The sequence below is a fragment of the Manacus candei genome, unplaced genomic scaffold (genome assembly GCF_025592945.1).
Source record: "Manacus candei isolate 608988 ecotype Guabito, Panama unplaced genomic scaffold, ASM2559294v1 h1tg000112l, whole genome shotgun sequence".
NCBI lineage: Eukaryota > Metazoa > Chordata > Aves > Passeriformes > Pipridae > Manacus > Manacus candei.
This window is the reverse complement of record NW_026138160.1, coordinates 1,619-19,331: the sequence shown is the minus strand read 5'-3', so window position 1 is coordinate 19,331 and position 17,713 is coordinate 1,619. Positions and strand designations below refer to the sequence as shown.

At 62.2% G+C, this 17,713-nt stretch overlaps 3 protein-coding genes across 3 annotated transcripts; 1 reads left to right on the top strand and 2 right to left on the bottom strand.

Moving 5' to 3' along the window:
- The first annotated feature begins 34 nt into the window (after positions 1-34).
- CCDC103 (coiled-coil domain containing 103) lies at positions 35-3,303 on the top strand. The gene is made up of 3 exons (XM_051769724.1): positions 35-674; positions 1,693-1,825; positions 2,744-3,303. Exons 1-3 carry the CDS (start codon positions 526-528, stop codon positions 3,203-3,205), a joined length of 744 nt encoding a protein of 247 aa, XP_051625684.1. The 5' UTR covers positions 35-525; the 3' UTR covers positions 3,206-3,303.
- A 3,363-nt stretch (positions 3,304-6,666) lies between these two features.
- On the bottom strand, positions 6,667-10,860 carry GFAP (glial fibrillary acidic protein). The gene is made up of 9 exons (XM_051769710.1): positions 10,319-10,860; positions 9,639-9,699; positions 9,062-9,157; positions 8,830-8,991; positions 8,432-8,557; positions 8,006-8,226; positions 7,803-7,846; positions 7,084-7,169; positions 6,667-6,796 (listed from the first exon to the last, which is right to left on the bottom strand). Exons 1-9 carry the CDS (start codon positions 10,774-10,776, stop codon positions 6,755-6,757), a joined length of 1,296 nt encoding a protein of 431 aa, XP_051625670.1. The 5' UTR covers positions 10,777-10,860; the 3' UTR covers positions 6,667-6,754.
- A 3,778-nt stretch (positions 10,861-14,638) lies between these two features.
- On the bottom strand, positions 14,639-17,437 carry FAM187A (family with sequence similarity 187 member A). The gene is made up of 2 exons (XM_051769711.1): positions 17,406-17,437; positions 14,639-16,497 (listed from the first exon to the last, which is right to left on the bottom strand). The coding sequence occupies exon 2, from the start codon at positions 16,326-16,328 to the stop codon at positions 15,084-15,086; it is 1,245 nt and encodes a 414-aa protein (XP_051625671.1). The 5' UTR covers positions 16,329-16,497; positions 17,406-17,437; the 3' UTR covers positions 14,639-15,083.
- Positions 17,438-17,713: the final 276 nt, after the last annotated feature.

The following is a 17,713-nucleotide window of genomic DNA, read 5'->3' as shown; positions in this document are numbered from 1 at the left end:
GGGGCAGCCCCGGGGGGGCCTCACGCGTCCCCGGCGCTGTGGAGGCGGGAGCGGGGCCGGGACTGTCGCGATAGAGCGGCCCTGGGGCCGGGGGGCCTCGGCACCCGGCGGGACTGTCGCGATAGAGCGGCCCTGGGGCCGGGGGGCCTCGGCACCCGGCGGGACTGTCGCGATAGAGCGGCCCTGGGGCCGGGGGGCCTCGGCACCCGGCAGGGCTGTCGCGACAGTGAGGGGCTCCGGGGCCGCAGTTGTGTCGGGGCCTGTCGCGATAGGAGCGGGGCTTCCCCCATTGCCGCCCACGTGCGTGGCCTTTAGGGCTCACTCACAGTGGGAGTGGAGTCCCCAAGGCCGGACTGTCGCGATAAGAGCGGGATCCGTGGGGCCAGTCCCGGCAGGGCTGGGGTGGGGTCGTTCAGAGCATCCCCGGCAGGGCTGTCGCGATAGTGGGGTGCCCTAGGCCATCCCCACAGGGCTGTCGCGACAGGAGGGTCCCCGTGCCCGGTGCGCCGTGCCCGTGCTCCCGGGATGGATCCCGGGATGGATCCCGGGGCCGCTCTCCCGGCCCTGCAGCGGGAGCTGCGGGCGGCGCTGGCCGAGGACGAGCGGCGGCAGCGGGAGGGCGAGGCCAAGCTGAGGGCGCTGCTCCAGGGCGTCCCCGACTATCGCGATTTCAGGTGCGGGGGGAGCTCGTCCTGGGGGGCTCCGGGAACTCGGAGCTGCTCCGGGGGGGTCCGAGGCGGGAGTGGCTGGGCAGCAGTCCCGGTATCCCGGGAACGGCCTCGGGATCCCAGGAACGACCCGGCTCCGAGGACAATCGGTTGTGGTTCAGATTTGTCCCCAAATCTCCTCGGGTGGCCCCGTGTGGGCTGAGCTCGGTCCCTGCTCTGGGACTGGTCTCTGTGGTGCCCGGTTGTGGCCCAGCACTGGGAAGGGGCTGTCCCCTCTCCAGGACACTGTTCCCTGTCCCCATTCCCACTCCAAGCTCCTCCCCTCTCCCCACACCCCTCAGGCCCTGCTGGGGCTGCAGAAACAGAAGGTTGTGATAGGAGGGTTGTGACACATGTCCCCTGTCCCCTGCCCAGCCTGTCCCTGCTCCCAGTCCCGTCACTGCTCTGTCCAGGGTGTTGGAAGCAGGTTGGGATGGCAAGGCTGCTCCAGGGGGAGCAGTGCCAGGCAATCCCAGTGCCCACCAAACTCCTGGACCCACCTGCAGGTTCAGCTGGGACTTCCAGTGTCCATCAACATCCTGGATGTCCTGTAGATCCATGTGGGACTCCCAGACCCCACTGAACTCCTGGATGTCCTATAGAGCCATGTGGGACTCTCAAACCCCACTGAAGTCCTGGATCCCATACAGATCTGTCTGGCGACTCCCTGTCCCTTGACATCCACAGGTGGATCCAGGATTTTTACCACATTTTGTAGGACCAGATCAAATTCCATTCATGGATTCACCTGCACTCAGTCACTGCCTGATCCTTGAGAGGCAGGAAAGCATTTTAAAGTGGCTTTTTCTACCCCAAACACTTGCCAGTCCCCATAACAGGATTCCCAGGGAATTTTAAGCTGGTTTGTCCTTGTATTGACAAGGCCCTGCTCCTGCAACCTGTCCAGTGCCTCTGGATGGAAGTAACTTGGAGCCTCAGAGTGTTTTCTCTTGCCCCCTGTCCCTCCCATCCCTGTTCCCTGCAGGAACATCGTGCTGGCCTCACATCTGAAGCCTCTGGAGAAGAAGGACAGGCTGGGGCAGAGGAGGAATGTGTTGTGGAATCCCTGTGCAGCCCCAGCCAAGGCATCACCTGCCCACACTGAGGAGATCCCACAGGTGAGGGGGAGACTCTGGGGCCTCCTCCACAGCTGGAAATGGCTTGGGAACAGTCTGGGTGTTAGTTGGAATGTAGGAGTTACTCAGGGACTGTGAGCCAGCCCTCCCAGACCCTGGAACATCAGGGTTTGGATCCCCACAGGGTCGGGCTGGGCCCCCTCAGGAAGAGTCAGCTCCATCCCTGTGGGAATGGTGGCTGGACAGCCTGGGCCCAGAGCTCCCAGTGCCTCCCACGGTCTGCAGGAACAATGGGGGAGCAGAGCCCTCCCAGCCCACAGTCCTGCAACCCAGAGATGTGCATCAGGATCCTCCCTGGAACAGCCTCTGGCTGAGCACAGCCAGTGCTTCCTCAGAATCCCAGAATCCCGGCTGGGGTTGGAAGGGACCTCCGGAGATCACCCAGTCCAGCCCCCCTGCCAAGGCAGGGTCACCTGGAGCAGGTGCCACAGGAACATGTCCAGGTGGGTTTGGAATGTCTTCATGACCTCCCTGGGCAACTGCTCTGCCACCTCCATGGAAAGAAGCTCCTCATGTTGAGGTGGAACTTGTGTTTTGGTTTATGCCACTGCTCCTCATCCTCACCCACAGTTTAATGATCCACAGCATGGAAAAGGGCCAGTTTGGGTTAATCCTGCTGGCTGGACAGCAGGTCTGGTTGGGGTCAGGATCACTCCACAACCGTCTGTGTTCACACCAGGTGTCACATCTCATCCACCTTTCCCTTCTGCCCCTGGAGTTCCCAGGTTTCTCCGGGCTCGAGGCACCTGGCACTTCCTTGTCTTCTCGTTTTCCCCCTCAGCAGCTCCTTGTGCCGCCAAAGCCCCTGTGAGAAACATCTTTGGCTGACTGGGGCAGGGGGACCAAAGCCTTTGAGGGGAAACAAAGCAAAAGGACCTGAGTGACTCCTTTTTCCTTCAGGAGCTGGATCAGCTGCCTGGAACGGCTGCAGAATTCCACAGGGATTGGCGCAGGTGCCTGAAGAGCGGGACAGAGAAATACCGGTTTCTGCTGGAGCTGGGAGGGGAGGCCTTGGGCAGGATCTTCCGGGCTGACGTGGGCTTTGGCCTCCTGGGGGAATTCCTGAGGGTGCTGGCAGAGAACTTCCATCCTGGAGACGGGGCTGCCGTCCTGGAGATCCTGCAGGGCCTGGCGGGCACCCGGCGCTTCGGGCTGAACGTGGAGCTCCTGAGCCCGGCGGAGAAGGAGAGCGGCCGGGATCTGTTCAGGAAGCTGCAGGGCCTGAGCAGGGATTGCTGGGCTGCCGAAAAGCCAGGCCAGGAGGCAGGGAGGGAACCTCACGCCACAGACACCCACTCGGAAAAGGAAGGCGAGGAGGAAAGGACGGTGGTGGAGCTGATGAAGTGTTTCCAGCTCGGCTGAGGGGGCTCAGGGGCTAAAAGAGGCTCAGAAGAGACTCAAGGCCTGACCTTGGCATCACCCAGAGCACGAGTTCTGCACAAATAAAGTTCAGTTCCCGAGCTGTGGTGCTGTGGTCTCTGGGCAGGGTGTCCTCACTGATGTGGATGGGAGAGTCTCTTGGATGAGGAGAAAACCAAGGGAAAGAAAACATTGCTGGGTAGTGAAGGAGAAACCTAAACCCAGATAGTCCCTTCCCTTTTCCACCTGTGTCCATGGTCACTCAGGGGATTTAGGAGATGTAATCAATGCCAGTGACAACTGTTGAGTCCTTTTTGTTCCAAAACCCAACCCAGCAAACGGCAGGTTCACCCTGGCAGACAAGAACCACCCAACCCCTGGTGACAGGATCCATCCCTGAGGCCTGACACGTGAATGTTGGGCTTTGTGGCACCTCTCCTGGGGACATGTGTCCCTGCACTCTGCTATGGTGCCATTCCTTCTGCCTTTCCTGGTCCATGGGTGTGTGGTGTGACCTGACCTGCCAACAGCTGAGCTGAGGGGCTGTGGGGATCAAATGTGGGCTTCATCATCATCATCTTCATCATCTTTATCCTGCCACCCTGGGCATCCAGGCAGGGTTGGTGGGGAGCAAACATGGGCTTCATCATCATCATATTTTCATCCTCACCCACCCGGGCTGCCACTGCTGGTGGGCGCTCAGGAACCTGGCCAGGCTGGAGCATCTCCCCCACGGGGCACTTGGATCATCCTCCCTTTGGAAGTTTCCAATGCTTTGGCCACCACCAGTCAATCTCTGCCAGCCCCTGCTCACCCTGCCCTCGGGCAAGAGCAGGACACCGAGGACTGATGTGGGAAACTCCCTGTTTTGGCACAGCTTAGTGGGGACAGGGGGTATTTCACAGCGCCAGGATTTGTTCCAGGTGGGATTTCGCACTGCCAGGATTTGTTCCTGGCAGGATTTCACACTGCCGGGATGTGTTCTTGGCTGACAGTGGGGGTTTAAGCTCAATAAAGTCCTTTTTTTTCCAATGAAAACTTGGAGCTGGTGCAAGATGTTCTGGCCAAGCTCTACAGAGTTCTTGGTCCGCATCAGTGATTTATTAGAGTTGTTTTCCTAAAAGGCTGATAAAAAGATCCACCAAACTATTTTAATTCAATTAATAGTTGCTTTTCTCACCCTTTTCCCCCTTATTTAACTTGTTTTTCTTGCTGAGAACTGTGAGTCCCAGCATCCCAAACCCTTCAATGTTCCTTTGAGCTCCTTAGCTGGAGCAAACCTGTTTTTTTAATTTTGGTTTAAACACTTTTTTTTTAATTTTTGAAGGACAAAAAATATTTTTTCAAATTAATCAGGTGATTTTCTTCAGAAATGTGTCTGATTTTTGAGGGTTTTTACTCATCCAACTGAGCACAGCGTTCAGAGTCAGTGTTTGTGCCAGACAATGTTATCTTGTACGTCCCCCAAAGGTGGTGGCATCTCTGCAGGGTTTTGGTGGCCACTTGCTCCTCAGTATGGAGCAGGACGTCCCCACTAGGCTCAACCCCTTTTTCCAAGGATGTGGCTTGGGGATTTCAGCATTCCCAAGACAACTGTCACTGTCCAGGAGGGCACTGAGGGTCCCAACAATGCCCTGGCACTTGAACTGTGTCTATGATGTGCAGGATCTCAAATCCACCCTCAGCCCCAACAGCAGCAGAGGATCCCAGGAGTTTCCTGGGAGGGTGGAGAACCCTCAGCAGATCCCTGCTTCCCCTCCTGGGAAGGGGGTCTCTCCCACCCCACTGCCTGGCTGCCAGCTCAGGGTGTTACCCCTGCTCCCCCTCCCTGTGTTCGGTCCCTCAGGGGTGTTGGCCCCTGGAGCGTGTCTGTGCCGTGGGCTCAGCCCTGAGCACATCCCCACACAGCACTGAGCTCAGTTTGGGCCCCCAAAGGGCCCCAATGCCCAGATAATTCCCAGACCCCACGGCTTGGCTGCAGAGAGGTGGACTCAGGAACAACCAGAGTGTTCATTAGCTTTATTCCTCACCCCGAGCTGTGACAGGTTCAGCAATTAATAAGTCAGTAATTAATAACAAGGGAGGCTGCTCGTGGGGGCCACGCTGGATTCCCCCTGGGTTCCCACCCTGGGCAGCACCCTGGGCTCCTGTAACATCTCCTGCCCCAGGAATGGCCTTTCTGGAGTTGGAGCAAAGCAAACCTGAGCCAGGGGATGAGGGGGACAGAGGGATGAGGGGATGGATCCAAGAGCAGGGATGTCATCACAAGGGGCTGGCAGGGGACGGGGAGTGCTGCTGGGTCCTTGCTCCTGTGTCAGATGGCATCAGGGAAGGCTCTGCTTGTGGTCAGTGGCTGCAGTGAAGGTGGGAGTGGGGCTGGGTAATGCCCTGGGTGGTCTGGGGGAGGACAGGTGGGGGCACAGGGCCACATGCAGCCCAAGGACAAGGGATTTCTTCCAACCCCACCCTGAATGCCCATGGAAGAATGGGCTCAGGTTCTGTGTGTGGCAGGGGCTGTGACTGGGGCAGCCCTGGTCCCCAGACCCCCTGGCTGACAGTGTGACCCCAGGTGGGACAGGCAGGACAGGGATGGCTCCGTTTGTGAGAGCCCCCAATATCTTCCTCCTCCTCTGCACCCCCTTTCTCTTCATTTTCCCCTGTGTGAGACCCCCAAGTGCAGGGCCAGGGGTCACACCTCACCATGAACCCCTCAGATCTGTTTGTCCCCACCACAGTGTTGGGGACACCCTGGTGGCAGACACCCAGTGTGGGGGTCAGGACAGTGCCAGGGCTCTGTGCCAGGAGAAGTTCTTGAGGCCACCCAGCCCACACTGCCCCCACAAACCACCCTGGACACCTTCAGGAATCCCTCCTGATCCCCATTTCATCACCCCCTGACACCATCCCAAGAGCATCTTGCTTCTCCACTGTCCTCTTCCTCCTCCCCTGCCTCTCCATCCTCCCCATTTTCCTGCCCCTGCCTCTCAGCCGAGCTCACCAACCCCTGGTGACAGGGCAGTGTCCCTCTCCAGCGGGTGCCTTGCACTCTGCAGCCCCCACCCAAGGGTGCTGGGGGTCAGGGTGTACTGGGGAGATCCAGGGAGGTCTCCCACACCAGAGAGGGCAGCAAGGTGGGTGCAGGAGATGCTCTTGGCACCATCATCTTGTCCAACCACTGCATGGAGATCAAAACGGGATGGATCCTCTCCATCGGCACTGGCGAGCTGGAGACCCGGGGCGAGGCAGGAACAGCCCCAAACCACCGGCACGCCGAGCTGTGGGAACGCGGCAGGATCCCGCCGGGGAGCTCGGCTCTGCCTGGCCCTGCGTGCTGCCCACCCCGCCCCACACAGTGCCCGCTCCGATGGGCGCTTTGCTCTGCCAGCCCCAAACGGGGGGTGGGGGTCCCTGGGCACGGGGTGACGCGGGAGAGGCGAGGGGTGCAGGGGAGGGAGATGCCCCCCGAGGCACCGCCGGCTCCTCCTGCCCCCCGTGCCCGCGGGGCTCTCTCGAAGCGTCGGGCGGGACCTGCGGAGCTCGGGATCGTCCGCCCTACGGCCCCTCCTTGTGCTCCTGCTTGGACTCCTTGAGCACCTGGAGCCGGAGGGAGAGAGGGACCATCGCCCCCGGCTCAGGCTCCGCTCCCGGCTGAGCCTGCCTGGGCTCGAATGAGCTTGGGGATGGGGACAGGGACACGTGTGACAGGGAGCTGTGTTCTCTCTGAGCTGCCAGGCTCAGCCCAGCCATGCTCTCAGGGCACTGGGATCACTGGCTCCCTGCCCGGGCTGCTCCTGGGGCTCAGGGATGGTGGCCCCATGTCCTGGGGACACCCCGTGGGGAGAGGGGGTGGAGCGTGGGTGACAAGGATGAGGATTTCCCACCTCTCCATCTCGAGTCTCCACAGTTTTGACCACGATCCTCCTCTTCACGTGGGTTTCTGACACAGATTTGGTGTCCAGGCTGTTCTCTGGGGGACAAGGCCAGGACAAGGCAGTGACACCGTGGCCAGGGTATGGCCCTTCCAGCCACGCTCAGGTGGAGAGGCCCAAAGTAAATGGATTGGGCTGGAAAACCCTGAACCATGGGAGACAGTGGCCCTGGGGACACAACCATCCTCAGGGACAGTGTTGGCTCTGAGGATGTGGTTGATTTTGGGATGTGATTAGCCCTGGGGACACAGTTGGCACTGGGGACATTTTTGACCTTGGAGATGTCACTGACCATGGGGACATGGGTGGTTTTGGGGTGTGACTGAGCTTGGGGACAGGCTTGTCCTTGGGGAGCACAATTGGCCAGGGGGATGTCATTGGCCTTGAGGATGTGGTTGTCACTGAGGATGTGATGATGTGATCAGTCTTGGGCACATCAATGGGCTTGGGGACATGCTCAGCCTTGGGGACATGCTCAGCCTGGGGGATGTGTCCATGGCACCCTCCTCCCCCCATCCTGGGAAAACCAGGAGTCCTGTTTCCTTAAGATTCAGAGAAAAACATCCCAGTCCCTCTGGATGGGACAGGGATGGCCTAGGTGGCATCTCCTGCCACAGAGCCCCCAGAAGCCACCCCTGCTTGTGCCACCATCCTGCCCCCCCCAGCCTCACCTCGGACCTGCAGGTTGGAGAAGCTCTGCACAGGGATGGTGATCCTGCAGGAGCAACCAGGGTGTTGGGAAGAGCGTGGGATCCTGCTGCTCCCCCAGCTCCACCCGCCTGGGGCTGGGGCAGCAGGGCTGGAGGATGGTCCCCAACCCAGCCGGACACCCCAGAGGGACCCCGAGGACGTGGAGTCCCCGCTGTGCCATCACCTGCTCTCCTCGCCCTCCAGCAGCTTGCGGTACGTGGCGATCTCCATGTCCAGGGCCAGCTTGACATTGAGCAGGTCCTGGTAGTCCTGCAGGTGCCGGGCCATCTCCTCCTTGAGGCTCTGGATGTCCTCCTCCAGCCGTGCCACTGTGTCCTGGTAGCCGGCCGTCTCCAGGGCGTAGCGCTCCTCCAGCTCCCGCAGCTGCCTCTCCAGGGACTCGTTCTGGGGGTCACAAGGGGCCGTGACACCCTCCATGGCCACCTTCTCCCAGGAGCTGGGGGCTCATCCCAGTGTCCATCTCCCATCCCAGGGGAGCCACCGTTCCCCAGCACCGGGTGGTGTCCCACTGGGGTTCTGGGGAACCCCACGGTGGTGGCAGCTCCCCAAGGCCGTGTCCCCCCTCTTGCACCTCATGGTCATCACCTACCGAGCCCCTCAGAGCCTCCAGGTCGCAGGTGAGGGCCTGCAGCTGGCGCCGGTACTCGTTGGCCTCCTGCTTGGCCGCGCGCAGGGCCTCGCTTTGCCGGGCGGCCGCGTCCGTCAGGTCTGCGAACTGGGACAGGGACACGGCCACGGGATGGGACCACGCGGCAGGGATGTGTCCCGGGGGCACACGGCCTGGGGGCACAGCTCTGCTGTGCTCCACAGGAGGGACATAGCCCCGGGAACATGGAGAAACATCCCTGACACGGGCGGGGACAGCGGAGATCCCAAACCCCCTCACCACCCCCCAACCCCAGGTGAGCAACCCCAGCCCCGAGGAGGTGACATTCCGGGGGGAACAGCCAGGCCACCCCTCCGTGAGGCCACCAGCTCACTCTGCACCTTGGACTTGTACCACTGCTCTGTCTCCCGGGCGTTGCTGGCGGCCACGGCCTCGTACTGGCTGCGGATGTCGCGCAGGGCGGCCGTCAGGTCTGGTTTGCTGGCGTCCACCTCCACGTGCACCCGCTGCCGGGACAGCTGCTCCTGCAGCTCCCGCAGCTCCTGGTGGGGACAGGGGAGTCAGCACAGCCCCCCAGACCCCAGGCCCCCCAGCCCCCCTGGGCAGGGTTACCTCCTCGTGGACCTTGCGCAGGAAGGCGATCTCGTCCTGCAGGGTCCCCACACGCCGTTCCAGGTCCAGGCGAGCCAAGGTGCCATTGTCCACGTCCTGTCACCATGGGGGGACAGAACAGACAGTCCCAGGCTGGCCCCCTGGGTCTGCTCCCTCCTGAGCTGCCTGGCCATGCCCATTCCTGCCCTCTCCTACCCAGCTCTGCCCATTGTAACATATCCCAGTCCCTCACTACCTACTCCTGCCCATCCCTGCTCCATTCCTGCCCAATCTCTGTTCCATTCCTGCCCTATCCCTGTTCCATCCCTGCCCTGTTCCTGCCTATTTCTGCTCATCATAACACATCCCAGTCCCTGCCTGCTCCTGCCCATCCCCACCCCTTTTCTGCCCATTCTTGGCAAACAAGGTCCATCCCTTTCCATCCCTGCCCCATCCCTGCCCCTCTCTGCCCATTGTAACATACCCTAGTCCCTCACTGCCTGCTCCTGTCCACCCCCTCCCCATCCCTGCCCATCCCAAGGAGAGGACAAGATGGGAGCTGAACCCCTGCAGTGCAGGATGTGGCCCCTGCCCTCACCTGCCTGTAGGCAGCCAGGTTGCTCTCGGCCTCCAGCCGCAGGGTCACCTCGTCCTGCAGCCTGTGCCGGAGCAGGGGCACCATTACATGTCTGGTATTGTGACCCCTCTGGCACCGTGACCCCTCTGGCACTATGATCTGTCCCTCTCTGCCCATGGACACACCCCCCTGTGTCAACACAGCCCCACAGCCCCAGCACCCACCCAAACCCTGTGTCAGTACCTGCACCCATCCCACACTCCCTCCACCATCCCACGTTGTTCCCAGGGGTCACCCTGGTCCCCACCACCAGCCTGGTGCACATCAGTGCCTGGTCCCCAGGGCTACCCTGCTCCTGTCTCTGTGGCCACCCTGACCCCTGGGTACCCCCCAGTCTCCATCCTGGTCCCAGGGGTCACCCTGGTCCTTGCCACCACCATGGTCCCCATGACATCACCACTTCCCCGGCCACATCACCATCCCCATCACCACCGTGGTCCCCAGGACAACCCTGATCATCATCCTGGTGGCCATCCTGGTCTCTGCTGCCACTTTGGATCTGGTGGTCACCCTGGTCCCCATTCCAGTGGCCACCCTGCTCCTGGTAATCACCCTGACACCCATCCCAGTGGCCACTTTCCATCCTGCTCCTGGTGGCCACCCTGGTCCCCAGAAGTAGCCCCAGCTGGACAGTGCCTTACTTCTGCTGGAGGCTGCTGAGGTCCTGGGCCAGGTTGTCCCTCTCGATCTCCAGCCGGGCCTTGGCGGTGCCCAACTGCTCCACGTGGAGCCGCAGCTCCCGCAGCTGCTCCTGGTAAACGTCCCCCAGGCGGGAGGGCTCCTGGTCCCGCGCCTGGTTCAGCTCCAGCACCAGCACCTTGTTCTGCTGCTCCAGCAGCCGCACCTTCTCGATGTAGCTGGCGAAGCGGTCGTTGAGCTCCATCATCTCCACCCTCTCGCTGGTGCGTGTCTCCCGGAACTCCGAGTTGAGCGCCGTGGCCAGCGAGAAGTCCATCCTGCCCGAGCCCAGCCGGGGGGCCGGGTGGGTGCCGCGGGGTGCCCGGTGGCTCCGGGCTGGGGGGCTGGCGGGGGGCACCCGGTGCATGGGGGTGGCGGGGCCGAAGCGGCGGCTGTAGGAGGACGAGCGCTGGCTCTCCATGCCTGGGGTGGGTGTGATGTGCCCTCCCGAGGGTTTTTATGGAGCCCAGAGCCCCTGTCCCGCTGGGCGCCCCGGCTCTGGCCGCCAGCCAGGGAGCCACTGGGCCAGCACAAAGCCAGGCCGTGGCGCCTGGCAGGGGTGTCTGTGCCCTGGCATCCAGCCTGGGCACCATGGCACAGCCCCCTGCACACCCCTGCCCCCCCGGGTGGGCCTGGGGCACGTGGCAGGGCAGAGATGGAGCAGTGGCCAAGTTCACCCCCGGGGCAGGCAGAGGGTGGGGGTGGGTGCAAGGCCGAGTGAGGTGCCATGGGAGATCCACACACATGTACGTGTGAGATCTACATATACCCGTGTGGAGTCACCTGTATCTCCACTGGTATGTGTGTGCACACCCACAGGCACACACGTGCACACAGACACCTCCAGAGACACACACACGTGTCTGTCCGTGTCCACAAACACACACCCCGTGTGCAAGGCACACACGTGCCCACCTGGCACACACGTGGGGACACACACAGTGTGCAGGTACACACGTGTGCTGCTTTCCCTGAACACGTGTGCACACACACACACGGGACACACCCAGAGCTGTGCACACGCAGCTCCCCTTCCACACACACACAGCGTGCACAGGCACAGCCACCCTGCTGTGCACACACAGGCACAGCCAGACCAACACACGTGTGCACGTGCACACACATGCCCAGAGTGGCACGTGCCCAGTTACCCTTACATGAACACACAGCACACACACACACAGAGCCACCCCACCGTGCACACGCAGGCACACCCACACGTGGGCACACACGGGCACACACACACACGTGGGCACACACACCTACATGTGAGCACACACATGTACGTATCCTCCCCATATCACATCCCCAAGGACAAGCCCTGGCATGAGCAGCCCATCACTCCAGGCTGTTAATTAAGGCCAGGTGTTAATTAAGTGGCTGAAGCCTTCAAAGTCCTTCCCATCCCACTGGATCTGTGGAAGCACTGGCTGGTGGCCCTGGAGCCTGGACAGGACTCAGGACACCTGTCCCCATCCCAGATCCAGAGGGGATTTATCCCACCATAGCTGTGTGTTTCGACCATGTCACCAGTCACATATGCACTGAGTTTGGGGGATCTTTTGCCCCTTTTGCCCCTGTTGTCCCATGGCAGGGAGTGGTGAGAACCAGGGCCGGGTGCCAGGGGCTTTTCTGGGCGGCTGAAAAGGGCTTTATGCGGGGCCCGAGCCGTGTCTGCCCGGCACGGCCTGGAGGGGCCTTTGTGCCAGGGCACGGCACTACCGGGAAACACGGCGGGATGGATCCAGGACGGGCACGGCACCACCGCCAGCCCTGTCCCCTCCCAGCCACGGCGTCCTGGCCACAAACTGGGACACGGATGGGCCTCGGGGACAGCCCGTGCGGGGGATGGGGATGTTTTGGGGCCACCAGCGAGACGCGGTGGCGGCGGGGTGGGTGCCCCGAGAGGCAGCTGGGGTGAAGCTGCGGAGCAAGGGGGTCCCTGGGATGCTGCTGTAGGGATGGAGACAGGGACAGGGGCAGGGATGGGGACAGGGATGGGGACTGGCCTTGCTGCTGGCAGCAGGTGGCAGCCGATGGCCGGGAAAAGCTCCTGCCCTCTGCAGGACCGGGACGTGTGGCCAGACAGGAGCCACCATCGCCGGGCACCGACAGTGGCCAGTGGGCGCAATTTGGGAGGACCCAGAGCCGCTGGAGACAAGACTGGTGGGACTGGGGCAGCTCCCACATCCCCCTTTAATGCCCAGAAGCTCCTTGTCCCCAGCCAGCCCCGTGTCCCCGCAGCTGTCCTGGGCCGGTGTCACCAGCGACAGGAGGGGGTTTGCCCTCCGAAACGCCAGTTCGGGGGCACCTACACACCCCATAGTGGCGCTTGGTGTCCCCAGCCAGAACAGTGGCATCCCTGGGGACACGTGCTGTGTGACAGCCCTGGTGACAGGGGACCTCCATCCCCCGCGGGGTGGGGGGCAGAGCGGGGCTCTGGGGTCCTGTGTGAGCACCCGCTGCTCCCCAGGGATCGATCTTTTCCCGGCTCCCACGCAGTGGGATCAAAGCACGGGAAGCTGCCAGTGCCGGCGGCCTCGGGAGGCAGAGCTGGGCTCTCCTCCCTCCTCCTCCTCCTCCCCGGCCCCCCCTTAATGAGACAAACGAACTGCGAGTGGGCTGCGAGTGTTAATGAGAAGCTTCCAGGCTGAAGAAGATAAAGGTGAGATGAGTTGCTGCCAGGCAGGGAAGGGGCAGGAGGAGCCGGTGACCCTGGTTCCCGTGGGACAGCGGCACACCCGGAGCTGTCCCACATCCCAGTGCTGCTTCTCCCACCCGTGGTCACCTCTTCCAGCAGCTGGGAGCTGCTCCTGAACCCCAGCTCCTCCCATGGGAGCTGCTATGGGAGCCCAAAGAGGGGAGCAGGGCCGTGGGAGGGGGCTGGGGAGGCCCAAAGAGGTTGTAGGGCTGTGAGGGGGGCTTTAGGGGCCAAAAGGGGCAATAGGGGAGGCTGTGGCTTAAGGGGGTGTCAGGTCATTAGAGGGGCTAAGAGGGCACAAAGGGGACAGCGCTGTCCTAGGGGAGGCTGTGGGTTCTAAGGAGTCACTGCCCAGAGTTGGCACCGTGAGGGAATCAGAGCAGGCCTTGCCCAGCCTGGGGCTCCCTCTCCACCCCTGAACCAACCCCCCCGAGTGCATGAGGACACAGAAAATGGGATCTGAAGCCATGTCCTCCAGCAGCTCCATGCCCCTACCCCACCTCCCATCACTGGACACCCTCCTCAGTGGCTACAGCTGCTCTGGTAAGTCCTGGCACTCACCTCTGATCCTTGCAGGAGCTCCTGCCCCATCTGCTCCTGGGCTGGGTGGGCTCACTGGAGCCTTGGATTTACTTTGGAAGCCCCCACTCAGCTGTGGGGGATGGGGGAACACAACAGCACCCCAAACAACACAGCCTGAACCTGTGCTGTGCCTGCACCGGTGCTGAGAGTGGCTGCGTGTCCTGGGGACACGGGGGGTGTGACATCCCAGGGTGCCCCTGCACAGCTCCAGACTGGCAGCTGATGTGACCCCAGGATGCCACATGGATCTGCTGGATGCCTTGGCCCCAGTGCCAGGGCTGCCCCCTCGGCACTGAGCTGGGAATTGTGCTCCCCAGGGCTCTGTCCATGTGCTTCCCTGTTCCTGGTGCAAACCTGCCCGTGGATTTCAATCCCAGCAGGGCTCTCACTGGGCAGACAGAGGCTCTGGCTGTCACTCCAGCCTGAACCTGGTGCTGTTTGCAGGGAGCAGTCCAGGTGTCTGGATGCTTTTCCAGCAGCTCCCAGCTGCTCACTGGGGGGTGCTGGATTCCTGCCTGCCACAAATCCCTGAGCTGTGCTGGAAACCTGCCCTTCCCGCTGCTGGCTCTGCCTCCCAACAAACAAACCACATGCTGGTGTGGATGCAGGAGCAGTTCCCAGCTTCCAGCACCTGTGTGACAGCTCCAGTCTGTGCAGGGGTGGTTCCTGGGGGGCTGGGGGTGTTATAGCTTGATGGGGGAGGCACGTTTGGTTCTACTGGGAGATTTTTGGGGATTCAGAGGGGAAGGCAGGGAGCAGTGCTGCCAGGTTGGTGGCCGTGTCCCTCCTGGCCTGCACCAGCCCTGGGCTCGGCACCCAGGGCTCAGCTGGTGCCTCCCTGGGGGTTCTGCAAGGTCGTGTCTGGGGGCTGAGTTTGGGGGCAAAGTCCTCAGGAAGAGTTGGGGCTGGGGCTGCCTCCATGTGTGGGCCCTTTTGGGGTCACACCGGTGCTCTGGGTGGGGGTGTTGCCCTTCAGGGACCCAAACAGCCGTACCCCACTCCTTCACCAAGTGTGGGAGGTGCTGATTGTTTCCTGTAGCTCTGTCCCTTCCTGCCACATCCTTTCCCTGGCTTTGCTCCTCATGTCATCACCGAGTGTTTAGCTCATTCTCATGAGTGCAGATTGTGTCCCCTGCAGCCACCCCGGGCTCCCTGGGGGGGCCCTGGAGCCTAGAGCAGGCTGAGGAGCTGCCCTGCCCCAGCCTGGGAGAGGGGTCTGTGCTGCCCCTGTGTCCTTTAAGCTCTACCTCAAACACTGACTCCCAACTCTGTGGTGAGTTGGGCGGGTTCAAAACAGCCCCAGAACCAGAGATGTTTAATCATCAGGTTAATTCGAAAAATATTTTTCCTTTGAAAAGTGAAAAGCAAAGAAAAAACGGTCGGAACACTGGAGATTTCCGACAGGAGGATGATCCGAGGCATCCAAGTGCCCTCCAGGGGAGATGCTACAACCCGGCCGGTTTCCTGAGCGCCCACCAGCAGCAGCGGCCCAGGTGGGCGAGGAAGAAGATGCCGGTGATGACGGCGAAGCCGATGCCCACGGCCCTCATGACGAAGATGGACTCGGGGTCGCCGGGGCCACGCCGGCGCTGGGCCGGGAAGGTGACGCTGAGCCGGAATCCCGCCACCATCTCGCCGTCCCTCCAGCAGAAGTAGGTGCCCCTGTCGCTCCTGCGCACCCGCAGGATGTGTAGGTGGTTCCCGTGGTCGATGAAGACCCTCATGCCCTTCTCAACACCCACAAGGTACTCGGAGCGGTAGAGCCGGACCGAGTCCTTGTCCCAGCCCACGGTGTGCTCCGGGCGGGCCCCCGGGCACGCGATCACCAGGTTGGTGCGGGAGGGCTGGCTGTGGTACTGGATGGGGACACGGGGCACGTCGGGCTTCTCCCCAAACTTGTAGACGATGTTGGAGATGGACTGGACGCCCTCCTCGGGCGCCTCCTTGGGCGGGCACAGCATCAGGCAGCTCCGGACGGCCACCTCGGGGCTGCGGAGGTGCAGGAGGTGCGGGAAGCTCACGGGCACAGCCCGGGAGCCGCAGGAGGTGACGTTGGGCAGCGAGGTGCGGTAGCGGGGGCTCAGCTGGGCGCTCTGCACAAAGCACAGCCCGACGCGCTGCTGCTCCCCCCGCACCCCGCAGCGGTCGCAGCTGCTCCAGTCCCAGAAGGTGGTGAAGAGGCTGAACTGCTCCCCCACATAGTCGTCCTGCACGTGCTGGCCGCTGTCCAGGAAGGCCACCGTGATGCGCCCCGAGGGCTGCACGTCCACGTCGTAGCCGTAGAAGACGTGCCCTTCCTTGGAGCCACACAGGTAGTGCCCAGAATCCCTCACCTGGGCCCGGAACACGATGAGGCTGAACATGCGGATGCTGAAGCGCTTCAGCAGGTCGCTGCCCGCGCGGACGTGGCTCGAGTCCAGCACCACGGTGCCGTCGAAGTCCGACAGCACCGTGATCGTGCGGCCACGCAGGTTCTTCTGGAAGTACCAGACGACGGAAGAGACCTCCTCGGGCTTGCACTTGCAGGGCAGCTCGAAGGTCATGTCTGCCAGGTAGGCGACGTTCTCGAACGTCAGGAAGGCGGGACACGCCATCTTCTTGAACACATCCCCTTTCTTCTCGATGGCATAGGCCTGGAGGACACTGACCAGGCAGAGGAGGATGGTGGCTCCCAGCAGGCTCGGCCCCATCGCTCCGGGCCAGCTCTGCCCCAGCAGAACTCATCCAGCCCAGCCAGGGATGTGCTGGGAGCAACCTTCCTGCCCCAGGACAGCCTGGCCTCTGTGACACCTGCTCTGGAACCTTCCTGCCCTCAGCAGCTCTGGAACACTGTCACCTGTGTCCCTGGACACGATGGAGCTGTGATGGGAACAATGGAACTGTCGCCATCTTATGGAATCACAGGGTCACGGAACGGCTTGGGTTGGACGGGACCCTAAAGATGATCTCATCCCAACCCCCAGAGTAGAGGACAACCATCGTCTCCCTCGTCCCTCTGGCCACCCCTCTTTTGATGCACCCCAAGGATGCATTTGGCCTTCAGTGCTGCCAGCTCTCGCTGTTGGCTCATGTCCAGCATTTCCTCCACCAAAACCCCCGAAGTCCTTCTCTGCAGGGCTGCTCTCAGCCCTTCTCCCAGTCTGTGCTGATACCTGGGATTGCCCCAACCCAAGTGCAGCCCCTTCCACTTGGCCGTCAAGTTCTTGTGGTCCCACTTCTCAAGCTTTTCCAGATGGCCCTGGATGTCCCCATCCTTCTGTCGTGTCACCTGCCAGCGTGCTGAGGGTGGGCTCTACCCTCTGGTTCCTTAAAGGAAACCTGGGGCTGAGCTGGTGAGGAACCTGGTCTGACTGTGAGAGTGGGGTGTGGGGAGCCAAACAGGGCCCCCTCAGGTCACTGGAGCCACCATGGCAAAGGGGCTTCGGTCCCAGCAGTGCCAGCCTGGGGGGTGGGAGTGGGACTGTCGGAGCAGCTCCGGGATGGGAGACACAGGAGTTTCCTGAACTTCCAGTCCTAGGCTGTGTCATGTGCTGGAGACAATGCTCAGTGTGCGATGATTCCTGTAAGGCACTTCAATTACCCAAGACTCCTTTGTGCATCTCCTGGGCAGCCCCTTAACCCACAGCCTCCCCTATGGCCCTGCACCCCACCCGTGCGCCCTCTCGGAGGGCTTTGCAGCTCCTTTACTCCTTCAAAGCCCTTCTCACAGAGCTCTGCCCCCCCTCCGTGCCCTCACGGCCCCTCGTACACACATTTCAGGCACTTACAGGCTCTCACTCTCCCCCACCGCGCCCTCCCCAGCACCCGTTCCCTCAGACACCGCAACTCCCCTGCTCCCGCCGCCGCTTTTAAATGGGCCGCGAAGCCCCGCCCCGCGCCCTGATTGGTCCCGCTCCGCCTAACGACTCCCCATTGGCCGCGCCCCGCCCGCGCCGCGCGGTGCCTCATGGGATCTGCAGTCCCGCGGCCGCGCGGAGCACCATGGGTGTTGTAGTCTCACCGCCCTCTGCGCCCCCTGCCGGCGGCTCCCGGCACAGCGGCGGGTCAGAGCCCCGGGGGTCCGGGAGGGTCCGGG